Consider the following 27,303-nt stretch of genomic DNA (forward strand, 5'->3'; position numbering starts at 1 on the left):
ATGGAAGTGAGCCATAGATGTGGCAATTTGTTATCCTGAAGTGGTCAAAGAAGGGTTTTCTGAAATCAGAAGGAAAGTTGTAACACAAGATATGGCTAGCTGGGGCCACATGCTCATAGGCCAGCTGAGGCAGCTGGCGGATGTTTGAGGTGTGTTACATTTTGTGTATTCACATGCAGCTTGTTTCAGTTGAGCGTGGTTTTCCGCATCCAACTAGTATTTCTAGCTGGTAAATAATGCTCAAATTGTTCCCTATTATTTCAATTGCATTGGAACAAATTTGCAGTTTCAAAATAAGTACTAAGCAGCACCGACTTAAAGCTGAGGGTAAGGGAAACGCTTGTTTGGATAGATAGAGACCACTTTTTATACTAGTCTTCAAAATCCAAGCATTTTCTGACACGCTGGCTCAGTCCGTAGAGCCTGCAACTCTTGATCTTGGGGTCGTGAGTTCAAGCCCCACGTTGGGCATGGAGCCTACTTAATCAATAAAATTATTTAAAAAAATAAATCTAGGCATTTTCTGATATGTAGAGATTTATTGCAGCAAATATTTACTGAGCATCTACTACTTAGCACACACTTTCTAAGTATTTAGGACACAACAGTGAACAAGGTAGTCTTTCCACTTTGAGAATAACAGTACTTTTGTAAAGAATTTTGTTGTCAAGGGTCAGTTTTAAGAAGTGAAATTACACACGTGAAAGGAGAAGTCTAGCAAGGAGTCTATTGGACAACAGGCTTTTCTCTAACCTCTGAAATTATATACTTTCGCAAGATAATTTCACGGGGTCCTCTCCCACTCAAGATTACATTGTTTACAGAAAAAATTATCATCTCTTAAGGTTATTAACCAGAACTAAATTTTAGGATGGTATATATGTTAAAATGGGAAGACCTCCTTACCTTCTTGTCCTATAAGCTAAAAGAGAATCCTAATGCAATCGAGAAGTAAATTTTAGTTTTATATATTTCATTCCATTTCTTTCTGATACTCAACATGAACTATAATTAAATGTGTTTCAGTAAAATTCAACCATGCAAGAATAGGGCAAAGATAAATGATAGTTTACATAATAATATTAAAACTTTAGTGTTCTTATATCTCAAGGCCTTTCTCATCTCCTGTAACTACCCCCCCCCAAACTCCTTCTTCCTAATCCTACTGTCCCTCCTTTCTTCTAGCCAGACAGATGACTATCTCCAGAATCTGCCTCAGATTTGGTTGTTTTGCTTCATACTTTTTTAACCTTCTTTTTTAAAAATGTTAATTCCAGTTTAGTTAACATGCAGTTACATTAGTCTCAGGTGTACAATATAGTGGCTCAGCAGTTCTGCACATGACTTGGGCCTCCTCACAATAAGCGTATTTCACTCGTCCCTCCGCCCACCTTCCCTCCGGCAACCATCAGTTTGGTCTCTATAATTAAGAGTCTGGTTTTTGGTTTCTTTCTTTTTTCTTTGCCCATTTTGTTTTGTTTCTTAATTTAAACATATGAGTGAAATCATTTGGTGTTTGTCTGTCTCTAACTGACTTATTTCACTTAGTATTGTCCCTCTAGACCATCCATGTTGTTGCAAATGGCAAGATTTCATTCTTTTTTATGTTCTTAAACTTCGAAAGTAGCCATGATTCTATGGCCTCCCACTCGCTCCCTCAGCCCAGAGAGCCCTTTAAACACATACAGCACAGTTAATACCACTTAGGTAGCACTCGTGTACAGCCTAGACCCATATATCCTTACTCCCTCTGTGATACATCTATTTTGATGTTTTAAAAGTGCCCCAGACTCGGCATGTTCAAAACCAAACCCGTAATCTACCCCTTTGTTTTCTTGGGCCTGTTCTATCATTTGTAGATGGGACCGCCATCCAGTTGAGCAGATCAGAAACCAGTGTTGACACTGACTTCTTCACCCCAATATTTAATCCATCAACAAGTTCTATTCATTTTTCCTTCCTAAATATCCTTTCAGTTTTTCCTTTTACTCGGCCTCCATTGCTGTTTCTGTAGTTATAAGCTATTAACCTTTGGCAGCTAGACTACAACAGTAGTTTTCAAACTGAGTTGCTCATATATTTTGCCCTTTTCTCCATTCTGTAGCTATTCTTCATACATACATGATTTTTTGATCATGTCCCCTTCCCTGCCTCTGAGCTTAAATCTTCAGTGACTTCCCATTACTCAGAAGATAAAAGTTCCAAATTTTAATGACCTGCAAGACACATCATGACTTGGAGCCTACCTTCTTCTTGCTCTCTGCTCTCTACAATTTTTCCTTATGCACAGTGCTCCTTTCTAATCCTTTTTTGAATGTGAAAGAGATGAAACCAATGTGATAGCAACAGGCTAGGCTGGGGTGGCAGCAGGAAGTAGACAGAAGGTAAAATAGTGCCCAAGTTCGAATAGCTACCTAAATTACAAACTTGTGTTGATGTGCCTCTAATCCAAGAATTTCCGTGACCTGGAGAGCAAGGGCATTGACTAGTACTTGTATCTGCACATTCTAGACACTCCTTAAGTGTGTGGGTCATGGCTAATTAGACTAAATGATTGTCTGGTTTTCAATATTCTGTGTATCCAGTTGCCTCATAAATGCCCATAGTTAGCTGCGTTATATTTCATACAGAATCTAACATTGGTTTGTTTCAATAATGTGTTTAGTTGTAAAATTTATTTGCTTACCGCCAAAGGCTACATTAAAAATAGTTATCTCGCTTTGTTCTTAAGGTTTACTTTTGCTGGATATAGAAAGTGGGTTGATGTTTTTTCTTGCAACACTTAAATTATGTCATTTGACTATTTTCTGGCGTCCACAGTTTCTGATGACAAGTCAGCATTATTAGAATTGTTCCCCTTTGTGTCATTTCTTTTGCTGCTTTCAACATTTTCTTTGTCTTTGATTTTTAGCAGTTTGACACTTATACCTGTGCGTGGTCTTCCTTGGCTTTTCCTGTTTAGGCTTTGATATTCTTAAGTAAGATCTTTTTTGCTGCTGTTGTTGTTGTTGTTGTTGTTGTTGTTGTTTAAAACAAGCTCTGGCCAGTTTTATTAAAGACAACTTCTGCATACTTTTCACCAGTCTGTTCTAACAGGCTTCTAGTGATATCAGAATCACCTGGGTCAGGGCATCCTGTGCAGAATTTTCCACATGCTGTGCCCAATTCAGTAGTATGGCCACTGCAGAGATGGACACGAGTTTTGGCCAATGTGACATAGTACTGCTTCAGATTTCTTCAAGGCTGGGCAGCTGTTGGCCGATTGGCTAGTTTTGCCTTGCCTTGTCTGGTCATTTTTAGAGTCTGCTCCAACCCCAGCAAGGACTTCCCACTTTTCATGAGGAGTTGGAGCCTAGAGTTGATGGACTCCAGCCATCATCTTCTGGATGGTGTTGCAGCCACCATCTTCTGCCTGCTGTGTGGGATGACCCCTGACCAATAGCAGCCACACATGTCTGAAGTGACCAAAGTCTTAACTAACTTGGGGAAATCTTTAGCCACTACTCTTCAAATAGTTTTTTCTACCCCATTCTCTCTCCTTTATCCTTCTGGCTCTCCAGTTACAAGTACCTTAGACTTTTGGATATTTACCCTTAGGTTCTCTTCCTACCCTCACCTACCTGACCCCATCCCACCCTCAGTCATTTTTTTATCCTCCATCCCTTGGGTGTGAATAATTTCTATTGCTTTGTCTTCGAGTTTACCGACTATTCTGTCATTTCCAATATATGGGGAATCCACCCAGTGAATTTATCTCAGACATTTATTTTTCACTTTTTGAAGTTATGTTTGGTTCTCTTTTTTAAAAGAATATAGTTTCTGGCTTTTTGGTTTTTTGGGGTTTCAGGGGAGTGGTTTTTTGCTGAAATCCAAGCATGTGTGTCCTTACATCTTTAAGCATAGTTAAAATAGCTCCTTTAAAATCCTTATGTGCTAATTCTAGCACCTGGGTCGTCTTGGGCTTGGTCTCCCTTGGTTGCCCTTTCTCTTGAGTATGGGTCAGTTTTTCCTGTTTCTTATGAATGGCATGTAGAGACTCTGGATTCTATTGTGTGCCTTCAGTAGTGAGTATTGATGTTTGGTTGGTTTCCTTCCTTGCTTGCTTGCTTTAGGAGGCAGTTAACTTGGCTGAACTCCCAGCTTCAAACTCTGAAATCTCAGTTATTTTAGCTTTGGCTGGGCTGCTTGGAATCTCACATATGTGTAGTTTGGGGATCAGAGATGTGTGCAGAATTTATACATAGGATTTGGTGCTTCTCTCCTTGCTGTGATTTACTTACTAGGTTTTCAGCTGTTGTGGGTATGCCAGAGTCTACCCTTTGGTTCATTAAGCTGGTACGGCTGTAGGTTTTCTGTCTAGGTTTTAGCCACCCGAACCAGCTGAGGCCTGCTCTCTGGCTAAACGCCACTAAAAAAAATGGAAAATCACCCCATGCTGTTAACCTTCTAAGTACTGACTCCTCCTCCTCCCCACCATCTCTATTACTGGTTATGCCTTCTGCTTTCATGTAGTTGTTTTTATACTTTGTCTAGTGTTTATAGTGTTTATGAGAGAAATGAGCTAGTAGGAGCCATTCAGCCATTACAGGAAATGAAATCCCTGAAATACAGTTGTACATATGAACAATTTTGTTGTTTGTGTACTTGATGGTCTTTATTAGAAAAGCAAGTGTGATAAGACTTTTTCAAAGAATTTGGGAACTTTATGCTTTAATAATGGGATAAGTTGAAATTTATTTTCGTGATTCATCCTCTTCTAATAAAGGTGGTCCTGAATTAGACTGAAAATTCATTTATTTGCCTCTCCCTCAAATTGTGCAAAAATTTCCACATCTAGATCATTTGAAAAGTGTTTTAGAAGCAAAGTAATGTGAAGAAACCATACAGTAAAACTTTCATTTCATGCAGCAGATGTTGCATGTTTGACCTAGGTCCTGAGGTGGGTATAGCAGTGAATTTCAAAGTTTTTGATCCTGTGGAGTTACCATTTTGCAGATAGATGGAAAATAAATAAATACATACATATCAGGTATTGACACGCTATGAAGAAAAGTAGGGTGTGAGGTTGTGAGGAGGAGACTTGTGGCTTTATTCTTGGGAGATTGGTCAAGGAAGCTACTGTCTCTGAGGAAGTGACATTCCATCAGAGATGTTAATGAATTAAGAAAGGGGGCCGTGCAAGTATCTGAGGGTAAAATGTTCCAGGCAGAAGGAGCAGTGGTGCAAAAGCCATAAGGGAGGAAAGAGTGGCTTTTTCGAGAACTAACCAGAACCGAGGGGACTAGAATGGTAGAAGGTGAAGTCTGAGGGGTGGTAGTTAGCCATGGGCCTCGTGTTGTAGGACTGAGCAGGGGATTTTGCTCTGGTTTACTTTTCACAAAGATCCCTCGATAGAATGAGGGGCGGAGGGGGAACAGAAAATGAAGGCAAGGGACGAAACAGGAAGAGACCTTTGCAGTGGCAGTCTGTGTGAATTACAGTGGTGGCTTGGACAAGAGCAGTAACAGAGGTGGGAGAAAGTGGTCAGATTCAGAATATTATTTTACAGATCCAGCCAACAAGACTTGATGATGGATTAGATCTGGGATCTGAAAGAAGGATCAACTGGATGAATGATGGCACCATTTACTGAGATGAAAAAGACTGCGAAAGGATTGGCTTGAAAGGGGGGAAATTAAGAGTTTCCTTTTGGACATAGTAAGTTTGAAGTGAGCTTTAGATGTCCAGAAGGAGATGTCAGGCAGGTAATTGGCTAGATTAGTGTGGAACTCAAGGGAGAGCGCTCCCTTGACATTGGAGATACAAATGCCTCTGTTTAAAGCGGTATATTTGGATGAAATTACACTGCGGAGGAGTGTAGGTATAGTTGAAAAGAAACCCTAGATCGAACTCCATTGTCCACCAACATCTAGATGTGCAGGAAAGGAAGAGGATCTGACAAAGCTGAGAAGGAGCTGCCAGCAGGTAGGAGAAAAACCAGAAGAGTAGAAACCTCAGAAGCCAAGTGAGGAACTTGTTCAAAGGAGGAGATTGGTTGACTGGGTCCTCAGCTGTGGTTAGATGAGGACTGGGGACTGCTCATGAGGTCTGACAGCCTGAAGGCCTGCGGCAGCTTTGAGAAGTATAGTTTCAGTGGAGAAAAACTGCGAAAGCCTGATTGTGTAGGCTAAAAGAGATTAGGAGGGAGAAAGGGAAGACACTGAGGTACAAACAACCCTTCCTTTCCAGGAGTTTTAGCCCAGAAGAGGGAAGGGGCAGAGAAATGAGCTGATGGCTGGAGTGAAGTCAAGGGAGGCTAGCCCAAGTTGAGCAGTGTTGTAGCTCATTTATCACCCCTTAAGCTATTTTAAAATACCATTTACTAATTTTCAGTACTCCTCTTTTCTCCTATAACCCATTGTAATTTTTACCTGTGTGACATAACTAAGCTGAAATCACATAGACGAAACAATTAAGGAATTTAATTAAATGATAATAAAAAGCTAAAAGGCTTTACTATGCATGATGTCTATATATTCTGTGGAAGACTCAGAAGTTCTACCATAACTAAATTTAATAAAAAATATTTTAATATCTACTGTTATGCTGAACAGTGCTTACACAGTGCTAGCTACATGAAGGGAACAAAAGAGACCTAATTCCTATATTGATGGAGTTTACAGATTTGTATTTTTTAAGCTTATGTTAATTAGCAAGGTTAAATGAGAAATACTACAGATAAGAAACCTGTTTCAAAGAGATTGTCTTATTGTTAAATTTATCATAAAATGACATGATCACACAAATAGCATTATATTTAAATATTTTCATGTTATTTAGGTTTAATATACTTACATACTATTTATATGCCAAAAGGGCTTTCAAAATTAAACGTGGTTTCCATTAGGAATAAAAAGAAGGTAGGTAGTTCTCAACTTTGGCCACACCTTAGAATTACTTGGGGAAGTGTTAGAAATCCATATGCCCAGGCCACTCCCCAACCAATTAAATCCAGACCTTTGGGGTTGAGCCTCAAGTAATAGTATATTTTAAAATACTGATTTTATTAAAACAGAGGGAATAAAATGCCACTGATCCCCTGAGAATGAATTCATTACACATTTAAGGATTAAGTATATCTGGAAATTAAGAAAATGTATTGGGTTATATAGCTCATTATTAGACAAAGCATGCAAAGTCATTTTTAGAACCAAACTTTATCAGGTTCCAAACTTTAAAAATTTTGAGTAAATAAGATAACTCACCTCAGATTCTCTTCTAATTATTAAGAAAAATGTCAGTAATGTTACTCATTTTCCCCGTTTAGAAGAATGAGGGAAGACATCCTTGACAATAATTTCTTAAATGCCTTTTGGCACAGCCATTATAAGGCATACAAATAGGGATTAAACAATCTAAAAGTTTGACATCAGGAGTTATAAATTGAAACGACAGTATAACTACATGGAAAACATTGTAGGACTAAATAATATTTTGATAACTTATATTAAATGTTAGGTACTAAAGCACGTGCCCTGTGTATTGAAATTTTAAATCCACAACAATATTCATTCTCTAATCAGTTCTCATTAAAATTTTTTTCTTTCTTTCACAGAAAATGCTTGGACAGAAGAGATGAGTACTATTTCCACTAAGGCCTAGAATTGCCTACTGTACAAATAGTCCTGATCAGGCAATATACGAATGGCCCAAGGAAGCCACCAAATTGATTTTCAGGTTTTACATGACCTGCGACAAAAATTCCCTGAAGTACCTGAAGTTGTTGTATCCAGGTGCATGTTACAGGTCAGTGTGCAATGATTTCTGCATTCATTCATACAAACCTGGGTTGTTGTTTTTTTTTTAATTAGAAGAAAACTCTTTTATCTTCCTGTTGGCACTCGTGTGCTCCGATGAAAAGAAATGAACTTTGGTGTCTGATAGCCGTGTGGCCTTTAACGAGGTGTTTAGACTCTATGGAATACAGGTAGTACCTACCTTGTGAAGTAGACGTGAGGACTAAATGAGAGCCCAGTATAAAGCCCTGATACATGGTCCATACTTACTCTGAGCTCGCTTCACTTTTCCCCTGCACTTTTTAAAAATTCCAGATCTTCATATGAGAGTCAGGAAATCATTAAATAAGGAGTCAGGAAACTTGGGTTCTGATCCTAAATGAGCACCCCAAGCGCATTTGGCAAGTAATATGCCTTCTTTATACTTTAGTTTGCTTGTCTGTGAAATGAAGGAATTTGACTTCAACAGTGCCTCAGGTTCCAATTTTAAAGACAAAAGTTTGTTTTTATATGTTTTAATTTAATCTGTAGGTTTTCCAGTTGTCACTAACCATCTAATAAATGTTTGCATTTTTCTTGCGTGTACAGTCTTAGAAATCCAGAATTCTAAATATTTGGTGACAGTTGTGCCTTCTCATTTGATTAAACTGGAAATCTCTCCATCAAAAACTGCTTTTCCAAGCTTGTTAAAAATAGAGATAGAAAAAAGTAATTTGGGCTCAGACATACTTTCTCTTGATAAATTAATTTAAAAGTTTGAAATTGTATGAAATTGTTAAAGGCTCGATATCTGCTTGATACAAGTGACTACATTTTGTTCATACTCCTGTCACCTTTTATCTGTGCATTTAATTGCTCTACCTGCCTGTAGCCTAATCCAGTTTTGGTCTCTCCAGTCCTCCTTATTACTTCTGCCAACGTGTCTTTCTAAGTGCAGATTTCATCATGTTTTTACCTGCTTAAAAACCTCATGATTGTTTTTTCATACCCTTCAGAATAAAGTTCATATATTGCGAAGAGGGCATACCAGGCCTGTGATCTGGAATCCTGCCTTCTTCTGCAGCCTGGTCTCTTGCCCAGTCCTTCCTCCTCACACCCTATGCTGCAGACGTCCTCAGCTGATTGGAATTCTCTGAACATGCCTCGCTCTTTCTATAATATAGTGTTTAAGAGCATATGTTTTGAGTTAACAATACTGTATTGTATACTTGAAATCTGCAAAAAGAGTGGCTCTTGAGTGTTCTCACCACCACTAAAAAAATGCACAGAGACAGAGACAATGTGAAGTGGTGAATGTGTTAATTAACTTGATTGTGGTAATCATTTCACCATGTATAACTATATTAAATCATAACATTGTACACCTTTTAAAAAATCACATTGTACAACCTTAATATATACAGTTTTCATTTATCAATCATACCTTAGTAAAATTGGGGGGAAATAAATAAATAATAAAATTTTGAAATAAATAATCAAAAAATAACATGTTTGGGGTGATAAACAGATTTGAGTTCAAGTTTTGACAGTTACTAACAGTAATTTAATTATCCTCTCTGGCCCTCATTTTCCTAACTATACAATGGGAATAAAAAACTTAACAGTGAATTAAATATGATAAAGAAAGTAAAACCACCAGTAGGATACCTGAATCATAGGAAGTGCTTAATAAATATTATAAAATATTATAATAACAATAATAATAGTAGAAGACCTATAATAAATATTTGGTGAATGAATCAGTAATCCACTAAGAGTGGAGTCAGAAGTTAAAGAAAATATGGGGAGGAGCAGAGATAGTGGGGAGTGTTTCCCCCTAGAATCCAGGTACTTCTTTCTAACTTTTCAAATAGACTTTTGTAATAAAATAACGCTATGCTGAGAGATAATAAAATAACCCTATGCTGAGAGAGTTCAGTAAGTCATTGAAAAATAGAAAAATAATACAATTTCTTCAATAAAATGTTATAAGACTTGATATGAAAGAACTGCCAATTTTTTAAAAATGTAGTCAGTAAGCATGTATTCAACTTTACCAAAAAATAGAAAATAAATGATTTTGAATTCCTTTTGGGCGCCCTGTAGTAACACTTTTACCATGTTAATCTGGTTTCACAAAGCAAACTGCCCGAAGGCAAGCTTCCTAACACCTAATGATAACTGAAATGAAATCGGTTTTGCTTGCAAATTACCCATGTGACAGATCACGTTCTTCTAAATTGAGTTGATGATCATTCCGGGCATCCAAATAATGTAATTTGTATGTGCTAGAACAAGAAATGTTAAAAGAAAGGGATGGGGAGAGCTCCTCTGAAAGCACAGCTAGGGTGCACATCTTCCCAAATTTGGGGAGATATTTTTAAACTGTAAATTTAGCTACCTCTAAGTGTACTTCTAAACATCTCTTATTTGGTAACAGCCTCTTCTTTTGGGAGCTGCTGTCCCTTTCCCAATTGGGTAGGCTTCTGTCCTTCCTCTGGAGGGAACCTCCCTGTAATAAATACACTGGTTCAGAACTTTCCTCGATGGAAAAAAACACGGTAAAGAAAATATAAGAAATTAGTTGTCAAAGGATCATGCCATGCTGCCACTGTGTTTACATGCTCTTAAACATCTTGCTTCTTCTTTTTTTTTTTTTTTTAATACTTATTTTTGAGAGAGAGACAGAGCACAAGTGGGGAAGGGACAGAGAGAGGGAGACACAGAATCCGAGGCAGGTTCCAGGCTCTGTGCTGTCAGCACAGAGACCGATGCGGGGCTCGAACTCACGAACCACGAGATCATGACCTGAGCCGAAGTCAGACACTCAACTGACTGAACCACCCAGGCACCCCAAACATCTTGCTTCTTAAGGACAGAAATATCTACTGTTCTTTTCTTGACTTTATTGACTGCTCAGATTCCTCTGTTTGGAACTGCCTGTATCATTTCCTTGCGCTGTGGATTCTCTAAGATGACAATATTATCAGCAGGTATAATTCATATCTTTAAAGTTTATATTTGTTAATTAAATATTAGAATGGTGTAAAAATACTGCATCGTTAACACTCTGACTTCCTTTTTTTAACTGAGTTTTTCAGTTCTCTTAAAATGACAATTGAATCTATAAGTTTAAAATTTGCTATTCTAACAGTAATGCATTAAGTAGTGTTTATTTAGTATTTGTAAGACTTAATATTAAGTACCATACATATCCTTAGGTGAAGTCTTCTCAGGTGACCTCTGCCCATAGTCCTTATCCCTACACCTATCATTCTTTATTCTGTTTGTGAACACATTAATTTCCTCTACCAGACCAGGAGATCCTTAGCAGTAATTGTATTTCTTTCTGTTTGCCTAAGGGAAGTTCAGTAAATTGGTTGAAGGGGTGAATGAATCAGTTAGAGAAGGATGATCACAGAGGATATCACTATCTGTAATCTCTGGGTCTGTGTAAGAAGCTTGAGGAAAAATGAAAGAGGAACTGGAAATAATGAGTCAGACCTTTTTGTAGCTTTGAAGAGAATGCAGATTTGCATATATACAAAAAAGCAATGATTTTCAACCTTTTAGAATCTTACCCCACACCTCTTGTTACACTTAAATGGAGTCCCACTAAAAGTAACTAGGGCGTCTTTGAGAAATAGGTGATTCCTCTAGGGTAGGAAGTGTACAAGATGATCTTGGACATCTTGTCATATGACAAAACAAGCTATGAAAGGCTACTGGGTTCATGTCATGTATACACATGGACCAACTTGAAGTCCTTTCCACCAGCCTAAAGATCAAATAAGAATGACCACAATCAATAAACATCAAAACATTAAAGATGCTGGAGTTTGTGATGATACTGAAAATAAATCTTAGTAACTTTTAGGGGTTGCTAGAACACCAATTCATTATTCTAAAAACCAGTAGAGAGAAAGAAATTATTTACTCTGTTTCTTCTGTGCAAAGAGTACCAAATAGTTGAAGACAGCAAGTTCTTTGAGGAAGCATTGCAGCTAATACATGAAGAAGGAATCTTAGGGGCACCTGGGTGGCTCAGTCAGTTAAGCATCTGACTTTGGCTCAGGTCATGATCTCTTGAGTTCAAGCCCCGCGTCAGACTCTGTACTGACAGCTCAGAGCCTGGAGCCTGCTTCACGTTCTGTCTCCACCTCTCTCTGCCTCTCTCCTGCTCGTGCCCCCCCCCCCAAAACTAAATATTTTTTTAAAATTTTTAAAAAAGGAATCTTACAGTTGAGATATCCCAAATATCGGCATTTTGCAATCCCTAATGAAATAAAGATTCTAAATAGCGATCATCAGTAACTGCTAGAAATCATTAGCTGTATCAGGCTGATAATATCAGAATCTACCAATCAGCTTGAAAGTCATAAAAGGACAAGGGGACATTATTATGCCCCCTTTGTGATGCAGTAAGTAACAGACGCTGTAAAGAGTCTTGCCAAAAATTTGTATATGAACCTGCTTATACTTAGAGTTACAACTACTAATTCACGATGAAATACAGGGGATATTGACACCACAGAGTGCACCCATCCAGTCTAGATGGCAAATTCTACTGGACAAATGACTGTTTTTCAACAAACAAATGGCTAGAGAATTTTTTAAAGACGGGAGGATTAATTATTATTAGAAATTTAAGAGGCATATCAGCCAAATTAAATATGTGGACCTTTCTTAGATCCTCCTTCAGGCTAACTAAAAAGACGTTTATGACGTAGGATTTCAACACTATTTAGATATTAAGTGATATCAAGTATTGATTATTTTAAGGTGTGATAGGGACCTTGTGATTATGGTTAAGTCCCTATTTTTATTTATTTTATTTTATTTTATCTTATCTTATCTTATCTTGAGAGTGTGTGTGCCTGCATATGTGGGGGAGGGGCAGAGGGAAAGAGAGCGCGAGAATCCCAAGCATTAGGGCTGCATCCCAGGACCCTGCAATCATGACATGAGTCTAAATCAAGAGACACTCAAACAAGTGAGCCACCCAGGCGGCCAAGTCCCTATTTTTAAAAGATACATATTGAAGTATTTACAGATGAAAGCGAAATAATGTCTGAGACTTGATCTAGCGTTGTGAGGGGAGTAGCTGGGGCATATACATTGGGTGAAAAAAGATTTTGATACTGTTACAGATGGACGATGATATAGATGAGTTTATCGTATTTACTCTTTAATTTTTAATGTTTTAATTTTTAATACATTTGATAAAAGGTACATTTCCTTTTATCTTGTTATGGCCTTATAAAATCCCTGTAAGTATACTACTTGTCAGTGTTTTTCTGATAAGAAAGTGATGTCTGTAGAGGGTAAATAACCTAAGTGCGTGTGAGTTATGACATAGCTGGGATTAGAACATATTAAATAATCAGATTTTATAAAGGATTGAAGGGATTTTTGAGAGCTCAAGAGAATTAAGGAAAAAGACTTTGTAAATAGGAGTATCTCTTTTAAAAAAGGAAGTGTGGGATTGGATTTAGTAGACACATTTTAATTTGGGGATGTTGGCAGAGAAGAGACGAGAAGATGGGGTCTTTGTGAGCTTTGGTTTAGTAGGGAGAATTTGCTAGGAATAGCAATAAAGGTAACTTGAAGCAAAAAGCACCATTTAGGTTTGGCAAAAGGTAAGGTCTAACTATAGTGAGTAATTGGTTGATAAAGATTGTGGTGACTTTTAAAATTTTATTTGAAAAACTAATATATATCAATTCAGAGTTATGAGTAGGGTAAAAATTTTTACAGCATAAGAGATTTGAGCTTTCAGGGCGGAAATAAGTCAAGCCTTGCCCACTATATTTTGCATTACCTGTTCAAACTGTGGACTGTCATTTCTTAACAAGACTTCAAGATGCCTTTTGTAGTTCAGTTTTCTCTAATAAGGTATTATCTCCTATCAAACCACCTGTAAACATTTTAACTTGGTTACGTATCTTTTTTGTGTCTAAAACTGACCTCTTTCTGTCAGGTTCCTAATCTTCCAACCTCTCTGAAGTCTCTTTCTCTCTTGTAGACAAATTGCATTGACTGTTTATTTGTAATCCTTCGTAATTTGTGTCTACTGTCAAACAGTCCTTATTTCATGTCTTCCAGTGGTGGTCTTATCCAGAAGTTGCCCCTTTCCTTTTCATATGAAGTATCAACAGACCACCCTCCCAAAATACCCTGTGTCTGCACTTCTCTGCTCATTCACGTTCAGTGGCTCTCCCCACAGCCTATATCTGGTCCTAACTTTAGTGTGACTCATTTTTCAAAACCCTCAATTATAGGCATACCTTGGAAATATTAAGGGTGTAGTTCCAGACCACCACAATAAAGCAAATATCATAACCGAGCCAGTCAAGCGAATTTTGGGGGTTCCCAGTGCCATATAAAAAGTATGTTTATACTGTAGTCTATTAATGCAGTAGCATGATGTCTAAAAAGAGAATGAGCATACCTTAATTAAAAAACACTTTGTTGCCAAAACTGCTAGCCATCATCTGAGCTTTCTGTGAGTCACAGTCTCTGCGCTGGTGGAAGATCTTGCCTTGATGTGGATGGCTGCTGACCGATCGGGGAGGTGGTTGCTAAAGGTTGTGGCAGTTTCTTAAAACAATGAAGTTTGCTACATCAGCTGACTCTTTCACAAACGATTTCTGTGTCGCACGCAAGGCTGTTTGATAGCATTTTACCCACAGTAGAACTTCTTTCAAAATTGGAGTCCGTCACATCCTGCCACTGGTTTCTCAACTAAGTTTATATAATATTCTACATCATTTATTGTCATTTGAGCAATCTTCACAGCATCTTCACCAGCAGTAAATGCCATCTCAAAAAGACCACTTTTTTTCCTCATCGGTTAGTTTTAGCATGAGATGACCCATTTCAGTCACTTCTTCAGGCTCTGCTTCTTATTGTAGTTCTTCTGCTGTCCCCACTACATCTGCAGTGACTTCGTCCACTGAAGTCTTGAACCACCTCAAAGTTGTCTGTGAGGGCTGGAATCCACTTCTTTCTCACTTCTCTTAATGTTGGTATTTTGACCTCTCCCCATGAATTACAAATGTGTTTAATGGCATCTAGAATGGTGAATCATGTCCAGAAAGTTTTCAGTTTACTTTGCCCGGATCTATCAGAGGAATCACTGTCTGTGGCAGCTATAGCCTTACAAAACATATTTCTTAAATAATGAGACTTGAAGGTCAAAATGATTCCGTAAGCCATGGGCTGTAGAGTGGGTATTATGTTAGCAGGCGTGAAAACAACATAAATCTCATTGTACATCTCCATCAGAGCTCTTGGGTGACCAAGTGCATTGTCAGCAGTAATATTTCGAAAGGAATCTTTTCCTGAGCTGTAGGTCTCAACTATGGGCTCCAAATATTCAGTAAACCATTTTGTAACCAGATGTGCTGTCATCAAGGCTTTGTTCCCTTTTTAGAGCAAAAACAGAACAGATTTAGCATAATTGTTAAGGGCCCTAGGATTTGGGGAATAGTATATGAGCATTGGCTTCAACTTCAAGTCACTAGGAGGCGTTAGCCTCCTAACAAGAGAGTCAGCCTGGTTTTTGAAGCTTTGAAGCTGGGCATTGGCTTCTCCTCTATAGCTATGAAAGGCCTAGATGGCATCTCCTTCTAATAGAAGGCTGCTTCATCTACACTGAAAATTTGTTTAATGTAGCCACCTTTGTTAATTGTCTTAGCTAGATCTTCTGTATAACTTGCTGCAGCTTCTATATCAACCCTTGCTGCTTCACCTTGCACTTGATGTTATGGAGATGACTTTTTTCTTAAACCTCATAAACCAACCCCTTCTAGCTTTAGATTTTTCTTCATCTTCCTCACCTCTCTCAGCCTTCACAGAATTGAAGAGAGGTTAGGGCCTTGCTCTGGATTCAGCTTTGGCTTAAAGGAATGGTGAAGCTGGTTCCATCTTCTATCCAGACCACTATAACCTTCTCATATCAGCAATAGGGCTATTTCGTTTTCTTATCATTAGTATGTTCGCTGGGCTAGCACTTTTAATTTCCTTCAAGAACTTTTCCTTTGCACTTACAACCTAGCTCTCTGGCACAAGAGGCCTGTCTCGGCTTTCAACATGCCTTCCTCACTAAGCTTAATCAATTCTAGCTTTTGATTTAAAGTGAGAGACGTGGGTGGCTCTTCCTTTCACTTGAACACTTAGAAGCCATCGTAGGATTATTAATTGGCATAATTTCAGTATTGTGTCACAGGGAATAGGGAAGCCCAAGGATAGGGAGAGAGAGTAGTCGGAACATACAAATTTATCGGTTAAGTTCATCATCTTCTATGGATGTGGGTCGTGGCACATCCATAGAATTCGTGGCACCCCAAATCTATTATAATAGTAACATCAAAGATCACTGGATCATGGATTGCCATAACAAACATAATAGTATGGAAAGGTGTGAAATATTGCAACAGTTACCAAAATGTGACACAGAGACATTAAGTGAGCAAATGCTGTTGGAAAAACAGTGCCAATACGTTTGCTCAATGCAGGCTTGCCACAGACTTTGAATTTGTAAAAGAACAACACTATCTGCAAAGCACAGAAGCACAGTAAAACGAGGTATGCCTAATTTAATCTCAATCTCTTTTTTTTTCTTAAAATCTTAAAATCTCCAATAAAACCTTTAGTTCCAACTAAGTCTGTTGAAATTACCTTGTTTAAAATATGCTTTTGTTGATCACACTTACATCTGTCTTTACTCCTGCCATTCCCTTCACCTGGAATTCTTTGTTCCTATCCAAGTCGTGTATAAACGCATATCCTACTATATATAAAACCCATCAGACTACATGTCCCTTAATAACAGTTCTTTGTACAGTAGCCTACAGTACTGACTCTGTCGAACTTCAAAACCACTTGGCACATACTCCTGTTTTAATAATGTTACCTTTTCATAAATCCATGGTTTGTCTCCCTAATCGAGTTCCAGAACTCTTCTAGGGAAAGTTTGGTTTTATAGGTCATTGAGTTTTTCCACAGGCTCAGACTACTGTGCATATTTCGGGTGTTCAGTAAATATTTTTATGGATGATTTATGAGTAATGATTGGTCAGTCTCTTGAGGATTCTTTGGAAATAATCTGGTTGCTTTTTTGTTTTTGTTTTCATTTCTGTGGAGTAGATTTGTATGGTACTGTCTAAAGGCAGAGATACGAACTCCATTACTCTAGGGCCTCCCTGGAACTTCCATTTCCTATATATGTGTGGGGTTTTTTTACACAGGTTAAGAGGAAGCATGTAAGGAATTGAGATGACTTTGTTGTGAATTTTCAGACTTTTTATATTTAAACACTCCATACGTGATTTTTTTAAAAAGTCATTAGTTTAAAACAATTGATACAGCATTTGAATGCAGGACATCTAATTAATATATAATACTCGAGTGGTTATGTTTTGTTCAACATTCAAATCGTGTTTTTAATTAGGTTATACTTTTACTGTATTTGCATGAATCCATTTTACTTACAAAACAGCTCCTAAAACAGAACCGTGACCTGGTTTGCTGTCAGCTATTGCTAGAGAGCTTTTCCATTAAGTTAGCAGTGAGGATTTTTATAATTCCGTCATTTGCACCAAAAATAGTTCTTCTCAAATTAAAGATTCCAACAGATCTGTTAGAATTGTATTAACTAGTCGCTAGTTAATCACGTAATATTTTAGTAGTGATGAGCATGTGAGCATGAGCTTCTGGTTGTTAACACCAAGCTGTTTTTATTTTTGTTTTATAGAATAATAACAACCTGGATGCCTGCTGTGCAGTTCTCTCTCAGGAGAGTACAAGGTATCTTTATGGTGAAGGAGACTTGAACTTCTCGGATGACTCTGGAGTTTCTGGCCTACGCAATCACATGACTTCTCTCAACTTGGACTTGCAGTCGCAGAATGTTTACCACCATGGGAGAGAAGGACATCGAGTGAACGGAAGCAGGACTCTGACGCACAGCATTAGTGATGGACAACTTCCAGGTGGTCCGGCCAATAACGAGCTATTTCAGCAGGAGCCACAGACAGCACCAGCTCAAGCTCCTCAAGGCTTTAATGTTTTTGGAATGTCTAGTGCATCAGGTGCTTCAAATTCAGCACCGCATCTTGGATTTCACTTAGGCAGCAAAGGAACATCTAGCCTTTCTCAGCAGACTCCCAGATTTAATCCCATAATGGTGACATTAGCCCCAAACATCCAGACTGGTCGTAACACTCCTACATCTTTGCACATACATGGTGTACCTCCCCCTGTACTGAACAGTCCACAGGGAAATTCTATCTATATTAGGCCTTATATTACGACTCCTGGTGGTACAGCTCGACAGACACAACAGCATTCTGGCTGGGTATCTCAGTTTAATCCTATGAACCCTCAACAAGTCTATCAGCCTTCACAGCCTGGCCCCTGGACTCCTTATCCTGCATCTAATCCTATGTCACATACCTCAGCCCAGCAGCCAAACCAGCAAGGCCACCAGACCTCTCACGTCTACATGCCCATCAGTTCACCTACTACTCCACAGCCACCGACCATTCATTCATCTGGGAGCTCCCAGTCTTCTGCCCATAGCCAATACAACATTCAGAACATTTCGACAGGACCTCGAAAAAACCAGATCGAAATCAAACTTGAACCCCCACAAAGAAACAGCTCTTCAAAATTGCGTTCCTCTGGACCTCGGACCTCCAGCAGTTCCTCTTCGGTCAACAGCCAGACCTTAAATAGAAATCAGCCCACTGTTTACATAGCTGCCAGTCCCCCAAATACTGATGAGATGATGTCCCGTAGTCAACCTAAGGTCTACATTTCGGCCAATGCCGCCCCAGGAGATGAACAGATCATGAGGAATCAGCCCACCCTCTTCATATCCACAAACTCCGGAGCATCTGCGGCCTCTAGGAACATGTCTGGGCAAGTGAGCATGGGCCCTGCCTTTATTCACCACCACCCTCCCAAAAGCCGAGCAATAGGCAATAACTCCGCAACTTCTCCTCGAGTGGTGGTCACTCAACCCAATACAAAATATACTTTCAAAATTACAGTTTCTCCTAATAAACCCCCTGCAGTTTCACCAGGGGTGGTGTCCCCTACCTTTGAACTTACAAACCTTCTAAACCATCCTGATCATTATGTAGAAACAGAGAATATTCAGCACCTCACGGACCCTACTTTAGCACATGTGGATAGAATAAGTGAAGCACGGAAGTTGAGTATGGGATCTGATGATGCTGCCTACACTCAAGGTAATAATACGGAAGGTGGGGTCACTTTCCATGGTGGGCTTATTGGTGTATATTGGATTTCACCGTAGACATGGCTGTCAGCATTATTACTGCATCTTTTAAGTGTTGCCCCAACTCATACTGTTTTTAAAACCTTTGAGAGTATTCATATGAGCTTTGAATTTCAGTTTTATTATTGTATAAGTTAAAGTTTGACTGATAGGGTTATCACAACTTCAGAACAATCCACTCTTGTTTGTTTACTTTTTTTTTTTTTTTTAATGCTTATTTTCTTACTTGAGAGAGAGAGAGAGAGAGTGCATACGGGGGAAGGGCAGAGAGAGAGAGAATTCCGAGCAAGCTCCACGCTGTCAGTGTAGAGCCCAACACGGGACTCAAACTGACAAACCACCAGATCATGGCCTGAACCTAAATCAAGAGTTGGATCCTTAACTGATTGAGCCACCCAGGCACTCCTGGTCTGTTTACTTTCTTAATGTTTGCTTTTCAGGTAATTCTCTTCTCCGTGGTGATGCTTACCTGCCCTTTAAAATTTCTACAAACACACATCTTAGTAAGAGATGAGTGAATTCATACAGTAAATCTGCCTTCTTCAACCAGGCGAATTCTCTACTTACTCTTAAGGCATTTTCATTTTTCTAATATGACGTTGTTCGTCTTATTTTATGTCAAAAGCTAACTTCTTCAAGTCCTAGAATAATTTAACTCAGAGATTTGATTTCTATTCTAGATATTTGTCTCTTTCAGTCACCCTTAATCATCCATGAATGCAGCCTTTCTTTTTATTTGGAATTGTGAATAAAAACATTAGTTTTCAGTCTGTCTCTCTTGATTATCCTTTTCTGAAATAGACTAGTTGATACTGACATAATACTAAATGATATCTGTATTAGTTCAAGTAGAGATAATTTCTGTCATACATATTTTATTTGGTCCCTTAAGTTACATAATCTTCAGTAGGAAACTGTTAAATTCATTCAGATAAGAAAGTGGAGGGTAAGTGTCTTCTTGACTATTGATGTAGATTTGTAGATTGGCTGCGAGTCCTTTAGAGTAACAACATGTCGTACTCATCTTTGTGTCCCCAGTGAATTGTTCCAAGTACTGTAGGCAGGAAAGTACTATATATATCATCACTCCCACGCAGCCACCTACTACCCCTAGTACCACTTGTCCTTTTAAAAATTCCTAAAAATAGGGGCACCTGGGTGGCTCAGTTGGTTAAGCTTGCGACTCTTGATTTCAGCTCAGGTCATGATCTCATGTTTTGTGAATTCAAACCACTAATCAGGCTCTGCACTGTCAGTGCAGAGCCTGTTTGGGATACTCTCTCTCTCTCTGTCTCTCTCTCTCTCTGTCTCTCTCTCTCTCTCTCTCTCTCTCTTAATAAATAAACTTAAAAACAATTCTAAAAATAATGATTTCACTGCTGAGTTTCTCAGAAGAGCCTGATTGTTTTGGCTTATTTTATGTTTCAAGCAATTAGATTCTTGTGATTTTCAACTCAAGCTGGACTGTGGTGTTTTCAGATTCCATAAACACCTGTGCAGCTTTCAAATTAAGATGCCCAGGTCTTAACCCAAACTTGCTCAGTTAGAATCTCTGAATGGTGAAGCCTAGTGTACATGTGTGTTTTCAAAGGTCTGTGGGTGATTCCAATTGCACTAAAAATTGTGCTAAAACTTCTGTTTGTTTTCCATATATCTGTGACTAAATTGGACCCAGTTTGTTTGTTTGTTTGTTTATTTTTATTGTTTACTTTTTGAGAGCCAGAGAGGGACAGAGGAGGGGCAGAAAGAGAGAGGCAGACACAGAATCCAAAGCAGGCTCCAGGCTCTGAGCTGCCAGGACAGAGCCCGATGCAGGACTTGAACTCAGGAACCATGAGATCATGACCTGAACCAAAGTCAGATGCTTAACTGACTGAGCCACCCAGGTGCCCCAAACTGGAACCATTTTTGTTTGGTTTCAGTGGTATATGAATTTTAATATACCACTATTTATTCCACTGATACTTAATTCTTACTCTTCTCCCAAAGTCCTCCCTTCTCCTTCTCTCCTTCCATCAAAATAGCAGATTTCCTGTATTCATATAGTTTGCTATTTCTTAAATGGAGAATAAATTGTTGTATGGAGACGATTTGGTAAAGGGAATTTTCAATTGAAATAGACATGATGATCACATTTAACTGGATTGTGAATATAAAGTGTTGCTTAAACTTGCTATCTCCCAGTTTTTCTCATTCTCTTTGGAATCTACTCTAGTCAGGATTTTTTCCACTATAGTCAGCTCTTGTTAAGGTCATGAGTGACAGCATTGTTACAAAACCTATCTGTCTCCTTTCAGCCCTCATCTTCCTTGATGTGCGTACAGCCACATTTACCAGTGAAGCACCCTCTTCACAGTGAAACATTTTATTCATTTGACTTCTAGGATACTATAAAATTTCCACCTTCCTTTTTATTCTTTGCTCGTCCTCCTTCCCTCATCTCTCATCTCTTCATCCTTCCACTTCTCAAAGAAGTGGGATCAATGCCTCAAAGCTTAATCCTTGGGCCCCTTCTCTTTTCTGTCTGTACCATTCCTTAGGTGATTCATTCAGCCTTATGACTCTATAAATACTATGTGCTGATGATTCCCTAATTCATAACCTAGACTTAATCCCGAATTTCAAGCCAGTTTATTTAACTACTTATTTAACATCTCCATTTGAATGTTTACTGGCCGTCTCAAGTTTTCCGTGTCTGAAATACCTTCTGATATTCCCTCCAGCTTACTCTCCCTGTAATCACTTTTCCCATCTCAGTTCATGGCAATTTAATTTTTTTTTTTTTTAATTAGGCCAGAAACTTCAGAAACACCCTTGACACCATCTTTTTTTCGTATTTCACATCTAATCTGAAAATCTATCAACTCTAACCTTCAAGGTGTATCAAGAATTCTCTCTTCTTACCACCCCATTATTATCACTCTGGTCTGAGCCACCATCATCTCAAGTGGATTATTGCAGTAGCCGACCTGCTTTCACTCTGCTTCCTTATGGTCTTCTTTCAGCTCAGCAGCCAGACAGATGCTGTTAAAAAACGTAAGTCAGATTATATCACTCTTCTGCATATGATGGCTATTTCATTCAGAGTAAAAGCTATGAAGCCTTATTTGATCCACTGCCCATCGCTCATCTCTTTTCCTTCTGCTTACCACTTCCAGCCCTATTGGTCTTCTTGCCATTGGCCTTCCTTAAACAATGGAAGGGATGCCTTAGGATCTTTGTACTTGCTGTTCTCTGTCTGAAATTCTCTTCTCCCAGAATCCAGTTAATTCCCTTTGGATCTTTACTCAGATGTCACCTTTTCAGTGAAATTATCCCTGGTCTCCCTGTCTAAATCTCCATGCCAGCATTTCCCATCTTTCCATCCTTGCTTATTTTTGCTCAGAGAGGGGAAAATGAATAATCTAATAGTAAGATACATAATAACTAATAAATACCTGCTGAAAGCTTACTATGTGCTAGGCACTTTTCTGAATGCCCATTTATTTCCCACAACCAACTATAAAGCAGACACTAGTATTATTCCTGTTTTCAGATTAACATACTTAGAAACAGGGTAAATACCTTGCCAAAGGACAAATGACAAGATTCTAACCTAGGAAATTGACAGTGGAGCCCACACTCTTAAACCACAGCACTGTAACCTCTTTCCACATTTTAAAAATAAACCCTCTGGATAGATGCTTCAAGTTTGTCTTGTAGCTTCACATAACCCCTGGTTCACCACTGTGGGGGCGACATGTGCCCCAGTTTAAGAAGCGTGAAGCTAAAAGATCACTCAATAAAAATAAGTAAAACAAAAACAGGCAGCTATAGGGAAAGAAATCACAATATACAGATATAATTAGAAAAACGACTTGAAAAAATAAAGCAGTCCCCTGGAGAAAGAAGTATAGGGAGCACTAGACTTCAAAAGGCACCTGAACATTAAAGAAAAAAAAAAATGCTGATGAGTGAAGGCCCTGGTTTGAGAGCCCAGAGCCTACCCAAGTAACAAATAGCAGGGTTCCACGGAATCCGCCGCTCAAATTACTTCTCTACACTAACAGCCTTCAGACAGCTGAAACAACAGCACTCGCTTGCTTTGCACATATGTACATACATGTGGAATTTCATAACATTCGTGTGGCTGCGTATCCTTGTATTACCTGGTGCGTGCACACCGGATTGGCGGGAGTACCGTTCTCCAGCCCTTTCATCTTGTTTCTTTCTGTTTAGTGTGGAACTGCTGTTGACCTAGATTTATGCATCATCCAGTGACAAAATTCTTGATCTCGTGTTTCTTTGGCTTGGTTCTATTCAAATCAAAAGATTATTCGGGACGCCTGGGTGGCTCAGTCAGTTAAGCAGCCGACTTCGGCTCAGGTCATGATCTCGGTGAGTTCGAGCCCCGCGTCGGGCTCTGTGCTGACAGCTCAGAGCCTGGAGCCTGTTTCAGATTCTGTGTCTCCCTCTCTCTGACCCTCCGCCGTTCATGCTTTGTCTCTCTCTGTCTCAAAAATAAATAAACTTAAAAAAAAAATTATTCTTTCCTGAAAATGTATCTTTTGTGAGGTTAACTTATACGTGTTTGACGCTCTACAGTTTATACAGCACTCACTATGGTACTTAATGCGGTGACCCGAATAATAGTGATCTTTAAGAAAAGACCTGAATTCTGATTTATGTGGCATGGGTAATAAAGAGAAAAGAAGTGTCTCTGCCTCCTGCAGTGAAATTGATCTCTCTAAAGCTCCTGGAACAGACTATTTCAGAATAGAAAGAGAAGTTGAGCCAAGTACCAGAGTCGTAGGAAAATATTTTTCTCAAGTTGAGGACAGAACATACATAAATAAATTTGGTACACTAAATGCATTCTTTTTCATTTGTATTTCATCTAACATTTAAAATCTAAAAATACTACAATAAAACATGTCAAAAATGAGAATTTATGTCTATAAAAGATACATTGATTGATAAGCCCTCTGCTATCGAATGAGAAGAAAAAGGGATAAATTAATGAAACTTTCCCAGGTCCTGCTCATTTCATCACCCAAGTCTACCAACACCACTGCTAAAGGAATTAAATTACACTTGAGTCCTTATCAAAGTACTACAGGAACCAGAGACACAAATGAATGCCCAACAGAAAAGACAAATTCAGGTTAGAGAGAAATGCCCTTTTGAAGTCTGTATATAAAGAAGACTCCTATTCTATCTGCTAAGAACAAATGTTAAAGTAAAAATTGCTTGCCAGTAGTAAGGATACTGTGTGGCCACAAGCTACGTTTTCCCCCTTGAGTCATACTGCCTGACTGTACCTAACTTCTGAAAAGTGCCAGTAAATATTTTATCATTCACTGTATTCTGGGACTTTCTGGTGCCCTCTCGCATTCATAGATGTACGCTTTTAGTAATACTGGCAACTTCTTTAGGTGTGAAGAACAAACATTTCATTGATTCAAACTAATTTACATTGTGGGGGATGGAAGGAAAGGCCTGCTTTCTATGTTTTGTTATAGCAGGCAGAGGCTCTTACCAGATTACCACTGGTGCCAAAAATTATGTCTTCTTCTCTTTTATTTCTGAAGAGCCTCGCATCAGGCTCTGTGCTCACAGCTCAGAGCCTGGAGCCTGCTTCAGATTCCCTCTCTCTGCCCCTCCCCCACTCACTCTCTGTCTCTCTCTCTCTCTCAAAAATAAGTAAACATTTTTTTAAATTTACATATATAAGGTTATAAACATTTTTAATGATTCCCTACTACTTTTTCCCCAATTATATTTATGGTCCTATCATACTGTTAAGTAGTAGCCTTGACTTTGAACCTGAAATACAAAAACAAATAAGGAAAATTACAAGATGAAATTTAGCTCCTTGGACTTTGTATGTCTCATTCCTTGTCCTTTTTTTTTTTTTTCAATATATGAAATTTATTGTCAAATTGGTTTCCATACAACACCCAGTGCTCATCCCAAAAGGTGCCCTCCTCAATACCCATCACCCACCCTCCCCTCCCTCCCACCCCCCATCAACCCTCAGTTTGTTCTCAGTTCTTAAGAGTCTCTTATGCTTTGGCTCTCTCCCACTCTAACCTCTTTTTTTTTTTTTTTTTTTCCTTCCCCTCCTCCATGGGTTTCTGTTAAGTTTCTCAGGATCCACATAAGAGTGAAAACATATGGTATCTGTCTTTCTCTGTATGGCTTATTTCACTTAGCATCACACTCTCCAGTTCCATCCACGTTGCTACAAAGGGCCATATTTCGTTCTTTCTCATTGCCATGTAGTACTCCATTGTGTATATAAACCACAATTTCTTTATCCATTCATCAGTGGATGGACATTTAGGCTCTTTCCACAATTTGGCTATTGTTGAGAGTGCTGCTATAAACATTGGGGTACAAGTGCCCCTATGCATCAGTACTCCTGTATCCCTTGGGTAAATTCCTAGCAGTGCTATTCCTTGTCCTTTTTTTTTAACCAGTGCTTCCCTCCAAATCACACTTTCTATTTAACAATATTCAATAAATATGCTAATCATGACAAAAATTGAGAGGGCTAAATATTCTTTTCAAGAGGAGATAAAATTTAAATTAGTTTTGAATCTGCCCTACTTCTCATAGGTTCTTCCCAGTCTCAAGACTTACTACCTTTCTTAATTTGAAATCTCAGGATTGGAAGAGACTTCAAAAGTCATTTAGAATTGTACAACTGTGTACAATTGTGCAGAGGTCATCCAGCCCACTTGCCCAGTTAACACTTAGTCCTCACGATCCCTAGTCATTGTAAACCCATTCTGTACGTACTTCAATCCCTGAGGAGAGAGAAGCTGCCTCCCGAGGTAGCAAATCCCACTTTGCACAGTTCTGCCTTTTGGCAAGTTATTTCTTGCATTAAACTGGTCTCTTTAAAAAGTATTATGCAGTAACATATGCACATGATAAAAGAAATTTCAACTCCCCCCCCCCCCCAAAAAAGGAAGATAGGATTACAATCTGTCTCCTTTCAACACCTGCCTGTGTCTCCCCCCCGGCCCTCCCACCATTTAACTATCAGAGGTAACCTCCACTAACAGTCTTGATCCCCCTTCTCTCTGTAATCATACACGTACACACACATACTTTTTGTAACGGGAACCCACTATACACATATGGCATACATAGATACACACATGTGGGATTTTATAATACATACATAACCTACCGTATGTAGGACATAAACACTGGAGAGGTACGCTCCACAGTTTTTGCTTAAGATCATTGCATTTCAGCCTGTACAAATCTCTTTCATTCTTTTAATATACTTTTTAAACATTTTTATTCATTTTAGTAGCTTTATTGAGATAGAATTTACACCCATGAAATTCACTTACTTACGGTGTACAAACCAATGATTTTGGGCAGAGTCACATGTACAACCATAGCCACAACCAATACTAAACATTTTTGTCACCTCAGAAACTCCACACCCTTTAGCTATCAGCTGCCTGCCCCATCACCCCTACCCTCAGCCTTAAGCAACCACTAATCTACTTTCTGGCTCTAAATTTATATATTCTGGACTCTTACAATAAATGGAATTACCTAATATGGAGACTTTCATGACTGGCTCTTTTCACCTAGCATAGTGTTGTAGAATTCATCCATGTTGCAGCATATGTTATTACTTGCATTCTTTTTTTCAGCTGAACAACGTGCTTTTGTATAGATGGAGACCACATTTTTGCTTGTTCATTCATCAGTTGATGGACATTTAGGTTGTTTCCATCTTTTAACTATTATGAATGATGCCGCTGTAAACATTCATGTACACCTTTTTGGTGGACATTTGGTTTTATTTCTCTTGAATATATACTGGGAGTAGAATTCCTGATTCCTATACTAATTCTGTGGCTAACCATTGGGGAACTGCCAGACTGTTTTCCAAAGTGGCTGTACCATTTTGCATTCCCACCAACTGTATGTGAGTATTTTGATTTTTCCACATCATCAATAGTTGCCATCATTTGACTTTGAATCTTGCTATCCTAGTAGCTATGAAGTTGTATTTCTTTGTGGTTTTGATTTGCATTTCTCTGACGGCTAATGATGTTGAGGATTACGACATGTGTTTATTGGCCATTTGTGTATTTTCTTTGGAGAAATGCCTATTTATAGCCTTTGCCTTTTTTAAATTGGGTTGTCTTTTTATTATTGAGTTGTATGAATTCTTTGTGTATTCTGAATATAAGTCTCTGATGATTTGCAGTTATGTTTTCCCATTCT

At 38.6% G+C, this 27,303-nt stretch overlaps 1 protein-coding gene, 1 long non-coding RNA gene and 1 pseudogene across 4 annotated transcripts in view; 1 reads left to right on the forward strand and 2 right to left on the reverse strand.

Moving 5' to 3' along the window:
• LOC147581286 (uncharacterized) overlaps window positions 1-22,082 on the reverse strand; it is a 30,904-nt gene extending 8,822 nt beyond the window's left edge. The window contains exons 1-2 of one of the 2 annotated variants that reach the window (XR_015251639.1): window positions 10,156-10,271; window positions 8,803-8,927 (exon numbers count right to left, since the gene is read on the reverse strand). This is a non-coding gene — a long non-coding RNA (uncharacterized LOC147581286). Of the gene's footprint in view, window positions 1-8,802; window positions 8,928-10,155; window positions 10,272-21,933 lie in introns of those variants that run through there. The other variant, XR_015251638.1, reaches the window with a different exon arrangement.
• The window catches only part of TAB2 (TGF-beta activated kinase 1 (MAP3K7) binding protein 2), a 91,750-nt gene that overhangs the window by 36,014 nt on the left and 28,433 nt on the right, over window positions 1-27,303 (forward strand). For both annotated transcript variants that reach the window (XM_086708103.1, XM_025925698.2), the window contains 2 exons: window positions 7,595-7,785; window positions 17,512-19,012. In XM_086708103.1, coding sequence (XP_086564229.1) covers window positions 7,684-7,785; window positions 17,512-19,012 — 1,603 coding nt within the window. In that variant the 5' untranslated portion in view covers window positions 7,595-7,683. The remainder of the gene's footprint in view (window positions 1-7,594; window positions 7,786-17,511; window positions 19,013-27,303) is intronic.
• On the reverse strand, window positions 3,028-3,405 carry LOC112862599 (large ribosomal subunit protein eL30 pseudogene; annotated as a pseudogene).

The sequence above is a fragment of the Puma concolor genome, chromosome B2 (genome assembly GCF_028749965.1).
Source record: "Puma concolor isolate L17-30 chromosome B2, mPumCon1.1.hap2, whole genome shotgun sequence".
In the NCBI taxonomy this organism is placed as follows: domain Eukaryota; kingdom Metazoa; phylum Chordata; class Mammalia; order Carnivora; family Felidae; genus Puma; species Puma concolor.